The sequence below is a fragment of the Lagopus muta genome, chromosome 2 (assembly GCF_023343835.1).
Source record: "Lagopus muta isolate bLagMut1 chromosome 2, bLagMut1 primary, whole genome shotgun sequence".
Classification (NCBI taxonomy): domain Eukaryota; kingdom Metazoa; phylum Chordata; class Aves; order Galliformes; family Phasianidae; genus Lagopus; species Lagopus muta.
The window spans coordinates 26,066,807-26,083,776 of NC_064434.1; the positions used below are offsets into that span (position 1 = coordinate 26,066,807).

The following is a 16,970-nucleotide window of genomic DNA, read 5'->3' on the forward strand; positions in this document are numbered from 1 at the left end:
TTCATGCAGATGAGCTGGTTGAGACACTCTTCATTTTGTGGTGTGACAGCTGTGCATGGCTGCCTGGAGCATGATTTGTTTTCATATTGTTTTTATTGCTGAAATGCTCGACCCAGCACCTCACTGTGCCCTCATCCACTGGTTGGTCTCTACAGATGTTCAGCAGCTTCGTAGTACTACACATGCTTTAAATGTCTCTCTGAACTGGAGCAAGTACCCTCACTAATTTATAAGAATAAATTGTAAATTAAAGATTAAAAAACCCATTAATTATCAACTAGTACAGATGACAGTCTGCTTATTATACTATTTATGTTAATCATTGGTAGTGATAGCATACCTCACAGTAAATATGTAATTATATTGGTATTGGTAAGAAACCTGTATCCAAGATATTCAGTTTTTTCAGAAATCAGAGTGTCAAGCATTTACGCAAAACAGAAAATTATTATTAAGAAAACAAAACACCATTATTAGCATTATGGAACTCATCTAATCCAGTGTTGAAATATCTTATCTTAGAACAGATGTGTAAGATTGGCAGATGCTCTGAAATACTTGTTTGTCTTTTCTGAGATTGTTTAAACAACTCATTTATATGTAGCTGTGTATTGAAACAGAGTAATGATACTGTTGATCTCATCCCTCCTCATGCTTGGATTTTCCTGTTCTGTATGAAAACATTAATTCCCATCAGGATACTCTGAATTTGTGTTTGTGACTAAATCTACAACACCTTAAGCTGCCTAATAGGGAAACTAAACTAACACAATTAAAATTGTGTACTGGAACATGACCAACACTTTATTGACAACAGCATCACATTTCCTGATCAGAAATTTACATTTAGTATAGGAAGGATTCACTGAAGTACTTAAGAGACTCAATCTGAGAATATCCATGCTAATTCAGTTAAAACTCTTACAAGTAAAAAACATGTAAATGTATACTCATGCATATATACACGTATTTCTTATAAAAAGGTTTTATAAACATCGTTGAAATAGAGTTGGAAAATCACATTTGCAGTACAAGGCTTTCCAGTAAAACTTACCTTTGAATCCTTCAGCACAATGGCAGGAAAAGTTGCCAATTAGATTCATACAGATAGCCCCATTTTTGCAAGGTGAACTTGAACATTCATTAATTTCAACTTCACAGAAGGGTCCTCCATATCCAACCATGCAGATACAGCTGTAATTATGCAAGTGGTCCTGGCAGAAGCCATACTCAGAGCACTGGTTTCCAATGCAGTTGTCTATATCAATTTCACAGAAAGTGCCAGTGTAACCAAGGGGACATATGCACCTGTTGAAAAGATTAAAAAAGATGATCTCTGATATTAATGGAACTGCATAATAATAACACAATCATTACAGTTAAGATGGGGCAAAATAGCAGCATTTAAAATTAAATTTCCTATCACAATATTCAAATAAAATCTAGTATATGCTACCAGTATTATGGGTTTTAAGGATTTTTGTAGTAACAAGAGTTAGTTGCTTGCTACAACACTGTGAGGAGAAAAAAAAACTGTATTATAGAGATTTACCAAGTTTATCTCCATTTAAAGAAATAAATACAATTTGAAACATCCTGCTTTCTTTAGACATAAAACCAATATAAATGTGCTTTACCATTAGATGCAAAGGTTGTAATTTCTGTCTGTAACTGGAGAAAAACTCAATATGACTTCAAAGAAATTGAACTGATTATTATTTCCACAATTTGGTATGACATGTAAAATTAGAGATGACTTTCTATGCTTCCTTCTTTTTTTTTTTTTTTTATAAATGTAAACAAAATTGGATTCTTTTATTACTTCATAGATTATTAACATCTTACAGAATTCCAAAGCTCTTATATTCAGCAATATTTTCCCTGCTTGTTCATTTCCTTATCCTGTTTATAGGTGTTATTTAATGGAAGAAACAGCTGATAAGCTTAGATATTCATAATCCACAGAGATATTATTTAGAAGCTGGAAACGCTTTAAGGAAGCCTTGATTATAGCAATTTTCTGTACCAATCCATCTGGCAGAAAGTCTACTTTTTTTCAGAAGTGAATGTTTATGAGGCTTTTTCCTTCATTCTTTGCTTGCTATTCTTCCATTTTTATATTAGACTTCTTGAAATTTCCATTTCAGTATTTGTATGTCCCCATCACATTTTCAAGAGGACAATTTTAATTCAGTAGGGAAAAGACTCCATGTAAGACTGAATACAGAAAGACAGAATGATGGGAACTGATTTGAATGTCATTTTTCAGAAGTTTTCGGCAATATAACTTTTGGACTAAGGAAGTTATAAACCACCAGTGGTACATATTTTTCTCTGTTCAGTTAAGCTCTTAATTTTATCTGCAACTCTTCTTGGCAAGAGAGAATTTGAAGAGCAAAAATACTTAATCTATGTACAAACTATAGATACCATGGGATCTCCATCTGTCATGATACAGAGGAAATACCTCTGAAGGAAAAAAAAAAGAGGAGTAAAGAAACTGTTATGTGTAAAATGAATAGCTCCTAAGCTTTAAACCAATTATTTATTTTTATTTTTATTTTTTACTTCCAAGATAATATGTACTGCTAGTACTGAAAATTCAAGAGTAGCTTCAGAGTATCTAAAAAAATGAGGAGCTCAAGAAAAAATATATATTCTCAAGTGTATGCCTGACAAGAATAACATCTCCTTTTCTTTCAGCTGGCTCCTTGCAGAAAAATTCAGGTGTCTTCCTGGTCCCTCGGAAAAAATTTCATAAGAACAAGCCTGGTTTTCTGCTTTTCATTGTCAGAAGGTGCATTGATATAACTATTTTAGGTCAGAAGAGGAGAAAATTTTATCATGCGTTCCGACTGTTCCAAACTGTAGTGTTTTACTTCACATGGCAGAGCACTTATTTTATTTATTTCAGATGATACTAAATCAGAAGATGTACTTCTGATGGGCCAAACTGGAGATTGCTTGTAGTAAGTTCAGTGAGATTAAGAATTCTTCAGCACAACCACTTTTGCTTTATGGATCCCTTGCTTCTGCACTACAGTACCTACTCAAGTAGGCGCAGCTACCATATTTTTCATTCCGGCCTTAGCCAATCCTTCGCAAAGAATGAAGCTTTCTTCCTTCTTGAGGGCTCCAGATGATTCTGTTCCTTTTGGAAGGAATACAGCTCTGAGATTATCTCACAGAGTTGCATTATAGCTAAATAAAAATGTTGATTTGCATAGATCGTTATCCTCATTGAGCATGAAGATGCAAAGCACGTGCAACTTTAGTTATCTTTAGGTCTCTAGCTATACTGACCAACAGTAAAACTTTGGTATGGAAAGTATCATAGAATCATAAAATCATAGAATCGCAAGGTTGGAAAGGACCTATAAGTTCATCCAGTTCAACTGTTCTCCCATTACCATTGCTAACACAAGCCTCTAAACCATATCTCATAGCTCCTCAACCAGACGCCTCTTGAACACTGCTAGGGACGGCAACTCCACCACCTCCCTGGACAGCCATTCCAGCACTTGACCACTGTCTGAGAGAAAAAGTTTTTCCTTATGTTTAACCTAAACCTCCTCTGGTACAACTTGAGGCCATACTTGGGTCCTGTTTGTTGCCTGGGAGAAGAGGCCAAACCCCTCCTCATCACAACCTCTCTTCAGGAAGTTGTATGTAGTTAGTCACTCTATTTTTTTAGTTAACTATAGACACAAAAACCATTTTAAGTAATTATTTTTGTGTGCTATCATACTTTGAAAATGTAGCTCACCATAATAATGAATAGAACATTTAACTTACAGATTTTCTGGAAACGATAGAAAGAAGGAATTTTCTTTAATGTCCTTGTTCTTACTACTAGTGTAGCTCATCTTCAAGATCACAAAAGAGTTACACAGAAACAGAATTAATGAAGAATGTTCTAATTTCAGTTTCACGTTTCCAACTCCATGCTATCAGTGATGATATTAAATTTCTTTAATACTTCAGTGTCTGAACGTATCTAAAATAACTGAGACTGAAATTTCCTGGTTTTCCAGCTGAAATTATAACTAGATACCTATGGATTTAATATGTCATCTCTTGCAGCAGATAAATCAAGCTCTCATATGTTTAGACATTTATTCTACGTTATTGCTGAAGAAAAGCAAAAATCTTAAAATTCTCTTGTGACTTTAATGAGAAAATTTTGCATAGTTTAGCTATCGCTATTTTCTTGCACACACAGTAGCTGGCTTTTTTTTTTTTTTTTTTTTTTTTTTTCAGTGTAATACTAGGTTAGAAAACCAATTTAAATCTGAATCTTCCTGTCATATGAAGCTCAGTGACTGATGTATACGGTTAATCATGACAAGAACTGAGGCAGTGGCTCAAAACAGTGGACTATAAGACTAGTATTGCAGAAAGACGTTTTGTTCTGTTATTGTTTGTTCAACATATTTGTTAATACAAACAGGAGTATTAAAATTCTCTTCATAATCTAAATTACTACTGAGTATTCAGGTATGATTTGAGAATGAGAATTTTTAAGAATCATTTATCTACTATCGTAATGCAGGTTGAGTTTTAGCAATACAGGGTATAGAAATTCAGTAAATACTTTAGAAACATAACAGAATAGTTGACCTCAAATTCTAATTGTATTTTTACAAATAACATTAATACATAACATCACAAATGGACAGTCTATAAAGACCAAGACAGTTATGAGTACATTAATAACAATCATTGATTTAAATCTGTTCTTCATAGATTATCTTTTTTTTGGAAAAAAAAAATGGAGACTATTTTTGTGAAGTAAAAATCTAAACTAGTCACATTGTCAATGTATTTTTTGTTAATTTTTTTTGTTAATTGAAAAATAATAGTTATTTCTGACATTAATGTTTTGAACATCTAACAGTAAGTTGTACTAAGCAGATATGCAGTAAAGCAGTGCAGGAGTCAGCCTGGCCTTGGCCTGGGATGGGTTTCACCAGATTAAGTCCTATTAGCAGCCTAAGCTGCTGCCCTGCTGTAGTTCCCTGATGGGTCTCTATGGCTCTGCTGGGAGGGGGGACACCCAACAAATACCTGCGGAAGCTAATAACACCCACCATCTAATTTCTAAATGTTTCTTAAATTTAACATATAATTACAAAATTGGAATTCTATGGAATCATGGATTATCAGCATCTGACTGCATTTATCTGTAGCTCTAGCATTTTTATAATATTTTAAATTATGCAGGATGTTTGAATGATGCTATCATTTCACCTCTACATCAGTCTGTAAAATGAGTGTTGAACACATTTTTGTTAAACACCATGCTGGTATAACACTCATATTGCTGAACTTCAAATATATTTTCCTGCCTGTTCTAAAAGTAATATGAAGACCAGTAATCTCTAAGCAATTGGTACTTTTACACTTGTACTAGGAAAAGGCTGTCAGCATTTGCTTTAATGAATATGACCTTGCGTTATTACTTCAACATGAATAAAATACTGAACACGATATCAAAAGCTTTCAATGATAAATTGACTTCAGTTTTCATTTGCTGTAAAGCTAGAATGCTTCTCTCCAATAAATTAAGAATCACTAAAATATTAGTATTTCAAATTTTTTCATATTTTTGTGTTATTCACATCATTGTTCACCCTTAGTGTAAGGGTGGTTACGGATATCCCAGTACGTTACAGTAACCACAGGTGTACAAATAGCACCAATGTTTGTATTTGTAAGTGAATCTCTAGCTCAGTAAACATGTTTTTGTCCTTACCAGTAGGAGCCCCTCAGCTGTGAGCTGGACCAGCAGTGCAGGATGGGTTTCACCTGATTAAGCTGCTGCCCTGCTGTAGTTCTCTGATGGGTCCCTATGGCTCTTCTGGGAGGGGGGACACCCAGCAAAGATCTGCAGAAGCTAATAACACCCACAATCTAATTTCTAAAGGAAGACTGTCAGCCTTAAAAAATGGATTAACACAAAGGATGAGAACGGCACCAAAGAAAATGTAAATATGAAATTTTGTGTAACAATTTTAACTACTATTTTTGAGCCCTTCTGGGTTAATTTGGATTATGAATTATGGTCACCAGACTAAAAATGAGATTCATCACACTCTTAAAACATCACTGGAAATAACAGTAATTTCTTAGCTTTGTATATGCTTCTTTTGTCCATAAGAAAATCTGAGTGTAAAATATCATGGGAAAGAAAACCTACATCTCAGTGTGTTGTTGTTTGTTTGTTTGTTTTTTCTATAAATATAGAAATCAAACCAAAGACACAATTACCCTGCAGTGGATTGCTTTACTCCTGTATATACTGTGTTTTTGCTGGATACTGATACTGTATTGCCTAAACCTTATTAACAATGCACAGTAATTCAGTATGTCCATGAAATAAATGTAAAGGACAGACTCAGATAATTCAGGCATGGAATTTAGTCTAATGAGCAACATGTCACTGGAGTATGGACAGTTACAGTGTAGCTGTAATGTTTTCTTAACAATACCAGTAAGACATAACTTTTTATCTCCTAAAACCTATAGCAACAGCTATGTAGGTAGGCAAGTTCACATTAATGAGCCAGGCACAGCAGCTGTCACAGCGCACTTTCAGACTGCTTGCACAGAAGTGATGTAGAACTTTGGCCACTGAGTAAACTGTGGCCAACTAATGAATCTTTAAAAAAAGTGAGAAAAGCCAAGGACCAGACTGAAGATATATCTATACTGATCTTTGCTAGATGACCCAACTATTTTCTAAGTTGCCATTGAAAGCACACTTAAGATGAGCCCAGCAGATTAACTGCATTTATTTAGTATTTCTGCATCTTTCATGGGCCCTAAGAGATGGAAGTCAGAAGATGTCAAATCCAGACTATTTTCTGGGTGTGGTAGGACTGTCCAACCAAGACTGGCAATGTGTTCCACAGACTTCACACTGGTATGAGACATGGCATTATCATATTACAAGAAAAAGGTTGTTTTCTTCTCTAGCCTGACTGTAAATTTGAGCCTGTATCAGTCAGAATTGCTGCCTTGTCCAGATTCTAGGAAACCCAGAAGGATCACCTTTATCACCTTTTTCCTATCCTGAAAGATGGTGCACATCACTTTACCCACTGAGGACTGTGTCTTGAACTTTTTCTTCAATGGTGAATTCACATGTCATCTCTCTATTGACTGCTGTTTTGATTCCAGCTACTAGTGGTGGTCAAGATCATCTTCTGGCATGTGGATGAAGTTGGCCTATTGCATGGAAACTGCCACATTCATCATATCTGCAGCTAAATCAATACAAAACTGTGTTTTTTGGAGGAATATATCACTTCAAATGCATTCAGATCTAGTTACGATATCTCAAACAGCACAGACTCAGCTGGAAGTGCAGTAATTCATTTGGATTAATAAGAGGCTTTGTGGAAATCGGATTGTGGCCACTTTAGTTCTAAGAGGAGGCTCACTAAAAAAAAAAAGGAGATTTTATTCCAAGATGTTATTCTTATTATGTTGTTCCTGTTATCTACTATTGCTTGGATTTCTATCTGTATCACAGTTGTAAGGCTTGAAACCTAGTGCCCCTCCTTCATCCAGAGCAGCTCCCCATGGTGAACTCAAATTCCCTTTATGTTGAATGTATGTACAACTATATGCCACTACCGTTTTAAAATTTCAAGAGTTTTAAAACTGAGAGGAGAAACAGAGTCAATAGAAAGTTAGAAAAATTTCAGTTAAATGCACTTTTTCAATCTGTAAAACTGTAACAGCTCACTTTGTAGAAAGCAACAGTTTAAAAGTGGGAGAAGAGTGTTGTTGAAACAAAGCTGGATACCCTACATGTTTTTCTTGTCTTCACAATGCTATAACAAGCCACCACTGAAAGAATATGACAATCACTTAAAAATTTTAAAATTATGCTTCCTTCTAGCTTATACTGCAGTCTTATATTCAAATATCTATATTACAGATCACAAAGGAAAGCATGTATTTGACAGTTTTGCCAATATTAAAAAAAAAAAAAAAAATCACAAATAAAATTTCAACCATTTTCTTCAAAATTATCATTCAGATTTTATAAGAAAAATTATTCCATGTCACACTCAGGCTCCTGAAAGCGTTTACCATTTGCTAAAGTGGATGGTTTATTTTTTTGAGATTTTGCTGGTTTATTTTCCTTGTCCAGAAATATAAATATTTGTGACGCTTTCCTTTGTTCAGACAAAACAGTCTATCTTATCCAAGTGTGCTTAATAAACTTCTAACATCACATCAGTACCTGTATTTATTCACTTCATCTTCACATGTGGCTCCATGTTGGCACTGGTTTATCTCACAGTCATTAATATTCTCCAGGCATGTTTGTCCTGTCCACCCAAGAGCACAAACACAGTGAGATCTTTGGTTGTCTTCATCATAGTAACAGCTACCTCCATTTGCACACACCTGAACATAAGAATTACAAGAAAATATGAAGAGGCTTTTCTCTAGATGTTGACTGTTGATTTGATGTTGGTTTAGTTTCTTTGTTTCTCAAAAGAGCTTAACTGAATAACCAACAATTACAAACACTGCTATTTAATATTTTATTATTTATTAAAAATCATAGTATCACAAGACATTTTACATCCTGAGAATGTAAATACTGAATGTTACTAAATCAATGTATCAATTAATTAACTGGAAAACCCCACTCATGATTCAATTTAACAGTGACATTTATCCTAATTCACTTTAGAATATAAACATTTTAGGAGAGGTGTTAGTGACATCATCTGCAGCCATTCCTGCCTTTAAAACAGAGATGTAATTTAATTTAATTTGTGGTCATCAAGAAAAACAGACAAAGCTTTTCATAATGATTTTGATTCGCAATTTTCATAATGATTCTGATTCACAACCTTGAACCTGTTTATTTCAATAGATTTATAGATACTGATATATCATGAAATCACAGAATATCCTGTGTTAGAAGGGAGACTCCTGCAAGTATTGCTGATTCCAGCTCTTGGCTTCACATAAGAGGAACAAAAAAAATAAAAATAAAAATAAAAAGAGTGCTGCACAAATGCTCCTTGAACTCCATCAGCACAGGACCGTGCCCACTACCCTCTGGTGCAGCCCTGTCCCTAACCCCCAGCTGCCCTCCCCTGACGCAGCTCCATGCCGTTCCCTCAGGCCCATCGCTGTCACACAGAGTAGAGCTCAGTGCTGCCCCTCGGCTCCCTGTAAGGAGCTGCAGCCGCCATCAGGCCTCCCCTCAGCTCTTCTGCTCTGTGCTGAACACACCGAGGGACCTCAGCCGCTCCTCATATGCCCTGCATACCCTCACCCCTCCTTTGAATCCATCCATAACCCTACTTTGAACCCACACATAACCCTCCTTTGAACACATCCGTATAATACATCACAGTATCGATATCTCTTGATGTTCTCCTTCAGTGTGCGTATAATGAAAAAGTAATAACCCTAAGCCGGAAAAACACTTCTCTTAGCTTTTTTTTTTTTCCCTCCTAACATCGCTTACTAAAACAGCGTCCACTGTATTTTCCAAACATTACAGAAACTTCTAAGTAGAAATAAACACTCCTTTCTTTATTTTCATTTGAGGTACAGCTTCATTTCCATGAAAAATTTGCAGGAGTAAAAATGGATAATTGCATTTTCTTTTCAAAGCAATTAAGACCTCTTTTTCTAATCAATTGATTTCTAAAGAAAATGGTGTCTTGAAGATGAGCTAATGCACTAGTACTTCAGTTTGATTGAGTCTGAATCTCTTTAAAATGCCATTAAGATTTGTAATAATAACAGTTCTTGCCAGAAATCCTGTAAAATTCATTTGTCTTTGATTAAGTTTTAAATTGACCTGAAAATTGAGAGATTTTTGCTGTGCTCTCAGTCCTGAATTTTAGACATAACTTGGAATTCTTTTTCAATTGGACGACTACTTGAAGAGGAGCACAGCTCTACATCAACACAAAGAAATGTCGTATGTGTACAGTCTTAGAAGTATTCACTTTTTTGATCAATGTCTCTTCTTAATTTTTTAATTAAGCACTTCTGCTTAAATAAAAATGCTGAGCCTTACTATTTTATCAAAGTTAAAAAAAAAAAAAAAGAAACAAAAAACCTTATACTCAAGAAAAAGTAACAGTTTTCAACACCTAATTTTATTCTAACAACCTGTTCCACTCATTGATGTTTGCACATACTTGGTCAAGTATAACATTAATCTTTGCTTTAGGATAACAATATTTAATTTCACTACCTGTGAAAAAGTGACTGTGGAGTTAAGTACATTCAACTCCCATTGATTTAATTTTTATATCTTTCTACTTCCTTGTAGATTAGGTAAGCTCTAAGATTTCCTCCATTAAAAAAAAACAAAAATATGATCATGTAAATTATGGGCTATAAACTGTAAGTAACTGGGAACTCAGTTAAATGGATCCATTGCAGTATTAAGACTTATAAGAAGGTAAAAAGTAGAACAAAATCACAAAATTGTTAGCACAAATGTTGTTAACACTAACAGTGTTTTTAAATCCTAAATATCTTCTTCATAAAGTGTACCCAGGCCTTGTATTAACATATTTTAATATATTGAGTACTGTGTGCAGGCCTGGGGCTCCCAGTACAAGAAAGACTCAGAGCTCTTGGAACAGGTCCAGAGGAGGACCACTAAGATGATCAGAGGGCTGGAGCACCTTTCCTATCACGACAGGTTGAGGGAACTGGGCTTGTTTAGCTTGGAGAAGAGAAGGCTCTGGGGAAACCTAATTGTGACCTTCCAATACTTGAAAGGAGCATTTAAACAGAACGGGGAACAGCTGTTTTCAAGGTTGCGTGGTGATAGGACAAGCGGGAATGGTTTTAAACTAAGACAGGGGAGGATTAGGCTAGGTATTAGGAGGAAGTTTTTCACTCAGAGGATGGTGACACATTGAAACACATTGCCCAAGGAGGTTGTGGATGCCCTGTCCCTGGAGGCATTCAAGGCCAGGCTGGAAGTGGCTCTGGGCAGCCTGGTCTAGTGGTTGGCAGCCCTACACATTGGGGGAAAATAGATGATCATTGTGGTCCTTTTGAACCCAAGCCATTCTATGAATCTACAACATAATTTAGAAAAACCTTAGAAAATTAAGACTAAAGTTATATTTCAATATCCTCTTTAATTTAATGTTGTTCAATAGTTTATACTGTGAAGCTGCTGTTCTTTAAGATTTTAGTGCAACTTCAACAGCTTTAAATTTGAATTAAATCAATGAAATATATTTTTTGCGTGTAATCTAATTATAAGTTTTCTCTATCTGAAAAGTTAATTTTCTATCAGTTTAAATCTTGAATGCTTTCTGCTAAGATGATAAAGGATTTTAAGAGAAATTAATGCTAAATTAATCTGATAGTGAAATCAAAGTAAAAGCCTGCACACTGTGTTTTTCTAGTTTCTCTAAGAAAATTTGCTTGTCACATTTTTATAGAGTAAATACTTCTAAATTAAAAACAAACAAACAAAAAAATTTTGGAAAGAATTGTATACTCCCACCAATATCTTTTTTTCCCCAAAGTCAACCTTCTTCATAGCTAGAATTAAACACAAATCTTACTGTTTAAGCGATGATAAAAAAGAACTGTGGTGCTCTGTCTCATCACACTTCTGTGATGATACTGCTTATACTGTCAATAAACATAGCTTAGCATGTTGCATTGATAAAAAAATTGTAAGCAGAATCAGTTCCTTCAAACAGGAAATGTTACTACAGAAAGGAAAGATAATTAATTGTTATATGATTACATTTTATTCTTCTTTTTATTTTAGCTTTACAGTAAGGCAAGTAACTCCACATACATGGCTGTGTATTCTCCATGTGACATATTGTCCACTGTTAGAGACAACACCATGTGTTTGAGGAATCTCATCCCAGTGCAGTAATTACTTCCTAACAGTTCTCTCTGAATACTTTTCTTAGATTTCCCTACAGTTCAAATGAAACTGATTTTTATTATTATTATTTAATCTACATTTCAGGCATATAGCTATTACAGTCTTCAGACACTGTTACTGCAAATGCAACTGCACACAGATACTCATATTTTTCTCAAAGTGTAATTTTGATTCATCTGCCCTGTGTTCTTTCCTAGATTAATGATACTTCAGGTAGATAAAATGATTTCCTTAAACCAATCAATAAACAAAAAACACACTAAAATGTAAATGTTTAATTTTCAAGAAATATTTGCTAAAAATATCAAGGTAAAAGAAAGAAACAACCATCTATATTTTATATCATCATTCCGTAATTAATATGATTGCTTTACTTTTACAGATGTGCCTCAGAGTTTTCATAAACTTGCAGAGCATGCCAATATGAGGACCATGAGAAATATGAAAGTTGGAGTGCCTCTAAGTATGCATTGAGCAAGTAAATATCCTTATTGAGAAGGTGGGAAATACAACTCTAACTGCAGATATAGCTGGGTAGTTTGTGATTGCTCAGCTCACAGAAAAATACTTTGAAAAAAATGCATTTTGCAATCATACCCAACATGTTCTGGACAATAATTCAGCCCATGGCACCAGTCTGGATCTAGTCTAAAAAAATCAACCTGAGATGTACTCAGTGCAGAATCATGATCTTCAGCGAAAACTGTTTCTCTCTGTCAATTTGTCCTTACATTCCACTTACTAATGTAGGCAGACATAAATAAGTACACTATGCTTGAAATTTGACATAAAATACTGAAGTTTTATGTTTCTGGCAAATGACACTCTGGCACTGTGGTCACGTTTATAAGAAATTCTCATTAGGAACAGTTTCTTTTTGGTGTCTACATACAGTAGTTCAACTGTATGTGCAAGGTACAATAGCAGAGTAACACAGAGAATGGCCTATATTATTACATCAGTATCCTACCTCACTAAAAACCTATTCTAGACAAAAAGTGAGAAACACTGAAATAGTAACATTTTCCCCTTTTCATAGAATTTTAGAATCATAAAATCACTAAGATTGGAAAAGATTTCTGTAACATTCAGAAAGATCAACATGATGGAAAGGTGATATAAGAGGTGTAATGCCAGAGGAACAAATGTAATGGAAAGGAAGGAAGGAAGAAGGACTGCTCATCAGTCTCTGAAGATCTAGGCTCACAGGGAAACATCACAAAGGACAGATCTCCAATCAGAGATCCATCCACCGTGGCAGTCAGCCCTTAAATGGGGTCTAAGAGAAGAGGAGCCAGGCGTCCAATCACACAGTTGAATTGTCGTCACCTGTGCTCCCAAGGCCAACCCAGTCCTTTCCCCAGGTACTCAATCAGGCCCTGACTCAACAGTTAATACACAACCTCTAGGATCATCGAGTCCAACCATCCACCTACCACCAATATTTTCCACTAGACCACGTCCCTTTGTACAACATCTAAATGTTTCTTGAACACCTCCAGGGATGGTGACTCAACCACCTCCACGGGCAGCCCATTCCAGTGCCTGATCACTCCTTCAGACAATAAATTTTTCCTAACATCCAACCTGAATTTCCCTTAGTGCAACTTGAAGCCATTCCCTCTAGTCCTATTGCTTAACACATACATTCAAGTAGCTGATGACGTGTTTATGTTGAAATCACTTTAAAATTATGACACCAATCATTTCTCTTGCAAGACAGGATAATTTTTTTAACAATGTAGATGTTTTGGTATTTTTCAAAATCTCTGTATTATTGTTTATCTACTGACACTTGTATGTCTGCCTGAATCTGTTCAAAGTTTGTCATTGCCTGTTTTTGACATAGATGACTTTGTGAGTGCGGATCCTCAAACAATAAATACCAGGAATGTCCTGTGGACAGCATGCTAACCTCTGCTGAAGAAATGAATATCGTTCAGGTATGACAGCTATTAGCCTGTAGTGAGCAACCAACTAAATGCATGTGGAAAATCAAAAATGCACACAGTTCACTAACTGGCTGTCATACTAAAACCTGAGATATGGCTACCAGCTTTGACAATGATTTTGATAGTAAATGTCTTTTTAGCTTATCCCTACTGTATGTTTTTCAAGGATGAATTTAATCAGACAACTCACTGGCCTGTTTCTCTACTGAGTTGTCATATGTTTTGATAACAAAAGAAAAAATTAAACTGATGTAATACTAAAGGGAACTGTCTCTTTCTTTTAGAGATATATAAGATTTTAATTAAGGCATTAGCCTATTCCCATAGCTATGCTGTAAGGCACAGTAAAGCTTGCGCTTCTGTCTACTCCACCTTGGACTAACATGTTGCAATAAAGTTATTTGTTATTTCTGCTGTTCTTAGCAATTCTCTTTTAATTCCTATTAATAAAAATGGTGGGGGATATAACATATATCTTACATTCTAATGAGACAGGGATATTTTCATTTTTCCTTTTGATGTCATACTGAGTAGATTTATTTCAAAGAAAAACAACCTAAACACTTTAAATGTTATGGGAAAAAAAGCTCATGTTAGTATCATTCTATGTTTATAAAAAGATAAAAGAACCCCAGTGAGTTATATTTACATGAGAAATATTAACATTCTTTTTGATTTACTGTGCTGACTGCACAAACTGAGTCAAAGCAGTTCAGCATATCTAAGGTACAAATGGAAATGGAAAAAAAACTGAAAAAAAGGCTTACTTTTTCAAGCAAGAGAATAGTACTATAAATATAATATTGTATATTCCACAGGTGAAGAAAACAAGTAAAAAAAAAGACATATAATTCCTTTGTTTTAGTTCCCTTTCCTATTAGAAAATTTCCTAGTTATTGGCATTATGGCTAAAACAAGTGGCCTGTAGAATGGGAATATAGAGATAGATACTTGTGTATGTATAGTCCACACAGTCTATGTAATGTTTGTTAAACAAATTAAATATCTGAGGGTTTTAAAGCGAGTATTACAATAAAATGTTTCAGTAGCTCTCATCAGCATCCTTGGCACACCATCACTTCCCATCCTAACTAGTCATAATAATTATTATATCATTATAATGTTATGCCATGTACAATAAATTTGCACTCAGTATGACAATTTAAATTATGAAATTGTTAAAATTTACCAGATGCTGAACAATTTAAATGCAAACCTTTGAGCTAGTGGGTATTTCAGTAATACATTTTGTAGTCACTGGTGAGTGTGTACTCATAGACTTCAAGGTGACATAAATGTTAACTGCTTCTTCATAAATGCATTGTTTGCTCCATATAGTATATTGTTATGTTGAATGTATTTCAATAAAAGAATTGATTAAGCTTTTGAAACACTGGTTATCATGTGCAAGCAGCTGTTTGGAAGGGGTAAATGGCATTCTCTACATAGCTGGTAAAATAGCTATCATAATGAACAGGCGCTACAATATTTCACTTTATCATATACCAAAATCTCTGTACCTCAAGGGCCTGGGCCTATAGTCTACCCTGTTATGGTGGAATTAGGAATATTATCCAAACCAATGACTTAACTGAAGGGATCACTAAAGGGAAGTGAGGAGGACATACTAAATAAAGTTCTTAAATACATCTGCATGCATACTGGATGCAATTTTGTCCTAAATATTATCAGCATCTAACTCAATTTTCCAATTACATTTTTATATCATAGAATCATAGAATGGTTTGTGTTGGAAGGGACCTTTCAGATCATCTAGTTCCAACCCCCTGCTGCAGGCAAGAACACCTCCCTGTAGACCAGGTTGCTCAAAGCCCCATCCAGCCTCGACTTGAATGCTCCCAGGGAGGGGGCATTCACAACCTCACTGGGCAACATATTCTACTGTCTCACCACCCTCACAGTAAAGAATTTCTTCCTAATATCTAGTCTAAATCTACCCTCTTTGAGTTTAAAACCATTTTCCCTCATCCTGTTGCTACGTGTCCTTATAAAAAGTTCCTCCCCAGCTTTCCTGTAGGCCCTTTCAGGTTCTGAAAGGCCACTATAAGGTCCCCCCATAAGTTTTCTCATTTCTAGGCTGAAAAGCCCCAGCTTTCTTTGCCTGACTTTGTAGGGGAGGTGCTCCAGCCCTTTGATCATCTTTGTAGCCCTTCTCTGCTCCCTCTCCAACAGCTCAATGTCCTTGTGTTGGGAGCCACAAAACTGGACACAGTACTGCAGGTGGGGTCTCATGAGAGCAGGGTAGAAGGGCAGAATCATCTCCCATGACCCGCTGTCATGCAACTCTTGATACAACCCAGGATACTGTTGGTTTTGTTGGGCTGCAAGTGCACATTGCCGGCTCATGTTGAGTCTTTCATCAACTGACAGTCATCTCTCAACCTTTTGTCATCATTCCATGCAGAAACTTTCCTAGCAGAAACTTTCCTTGCAGAAACTTTCCTAGCAGAAACTTTCCTTGCAGAACAGTTAGTCTTGTTTTAATTTTTGTTGTTTGTCTGATCGTGGTTTTTAACCTTGTCTGTGGAAATGCACTTTTTGTCCTTCTCTCTATGCATCGTTTCATCATCAGCCTTCTCTCTAATAAGTTTTAAGCACATCAAGACATTTCAAGGAATTTTTGCCTCAAGTTCTTAGAAGGTTCACTACATAGCAGAAAGTAAGGAGCAGGAGATACCAAGAAATAAACCTATAATGAATAAGACAGGCAGAGCTCAGACAACATGAAGTTTGTTTGGTGGTGGTTAGACTAGTCATGTCATGCACTTTTGGTTTCATGTGTTACACGGGAAAGAAGGCTAACATAAGAATATAATGAGAATGAGTATTTGTATTTTGTTTAGATAAGCTGAGGGTAATGTCAGCTTACTGCAATTACAATAACCTGTTTGGTTTCCCAAAAACACTGGAGGGAATATATAACTTTATCCTACCTCTGTGTTTCCAATACATGGTGATAAACATGTGTAATTAAATCCATGAGATTTATTCATGCACACTGCTCCTGGGGCACAGCTTATATTGTAGAGTAGGCAGACGTCAATATCCAGTTCACATCTTTCACCTTCAAAACC

At 35.5% G+C, this 16,970-nt stretch overlaps 1 protein-coding gene across 1 annotated transcript in view; it reads right to left on the minus strand.

Moving 5' to 3' along the window:
- LOC125689991 (protein eyes shut homolog) overlaps positions 1-16,970 on the minus strand; it is a 702,258-nt gene that overhangs the window by 647,424 nt on the left and 37,864 nt on the right. The window contains exons 5-7 of the mRNA XM_048937860.1: positions 16,830-16,969; positions 8,258-8,424; positions 1,055-1,308 (exon numbers count right to left, since the gene is read on the minus strand). Of these exons, the coding sequence (XP_048793817.1) occupies positions 1,055-1,308; positions 8,258-8,424; positions 16,830-16,969 (561 nt within the window). The remainder of the gene's footprint in view (positions 1-1,054; positions 1,309-8,257; positions 8,425-16,829; position 16,970) is intronic.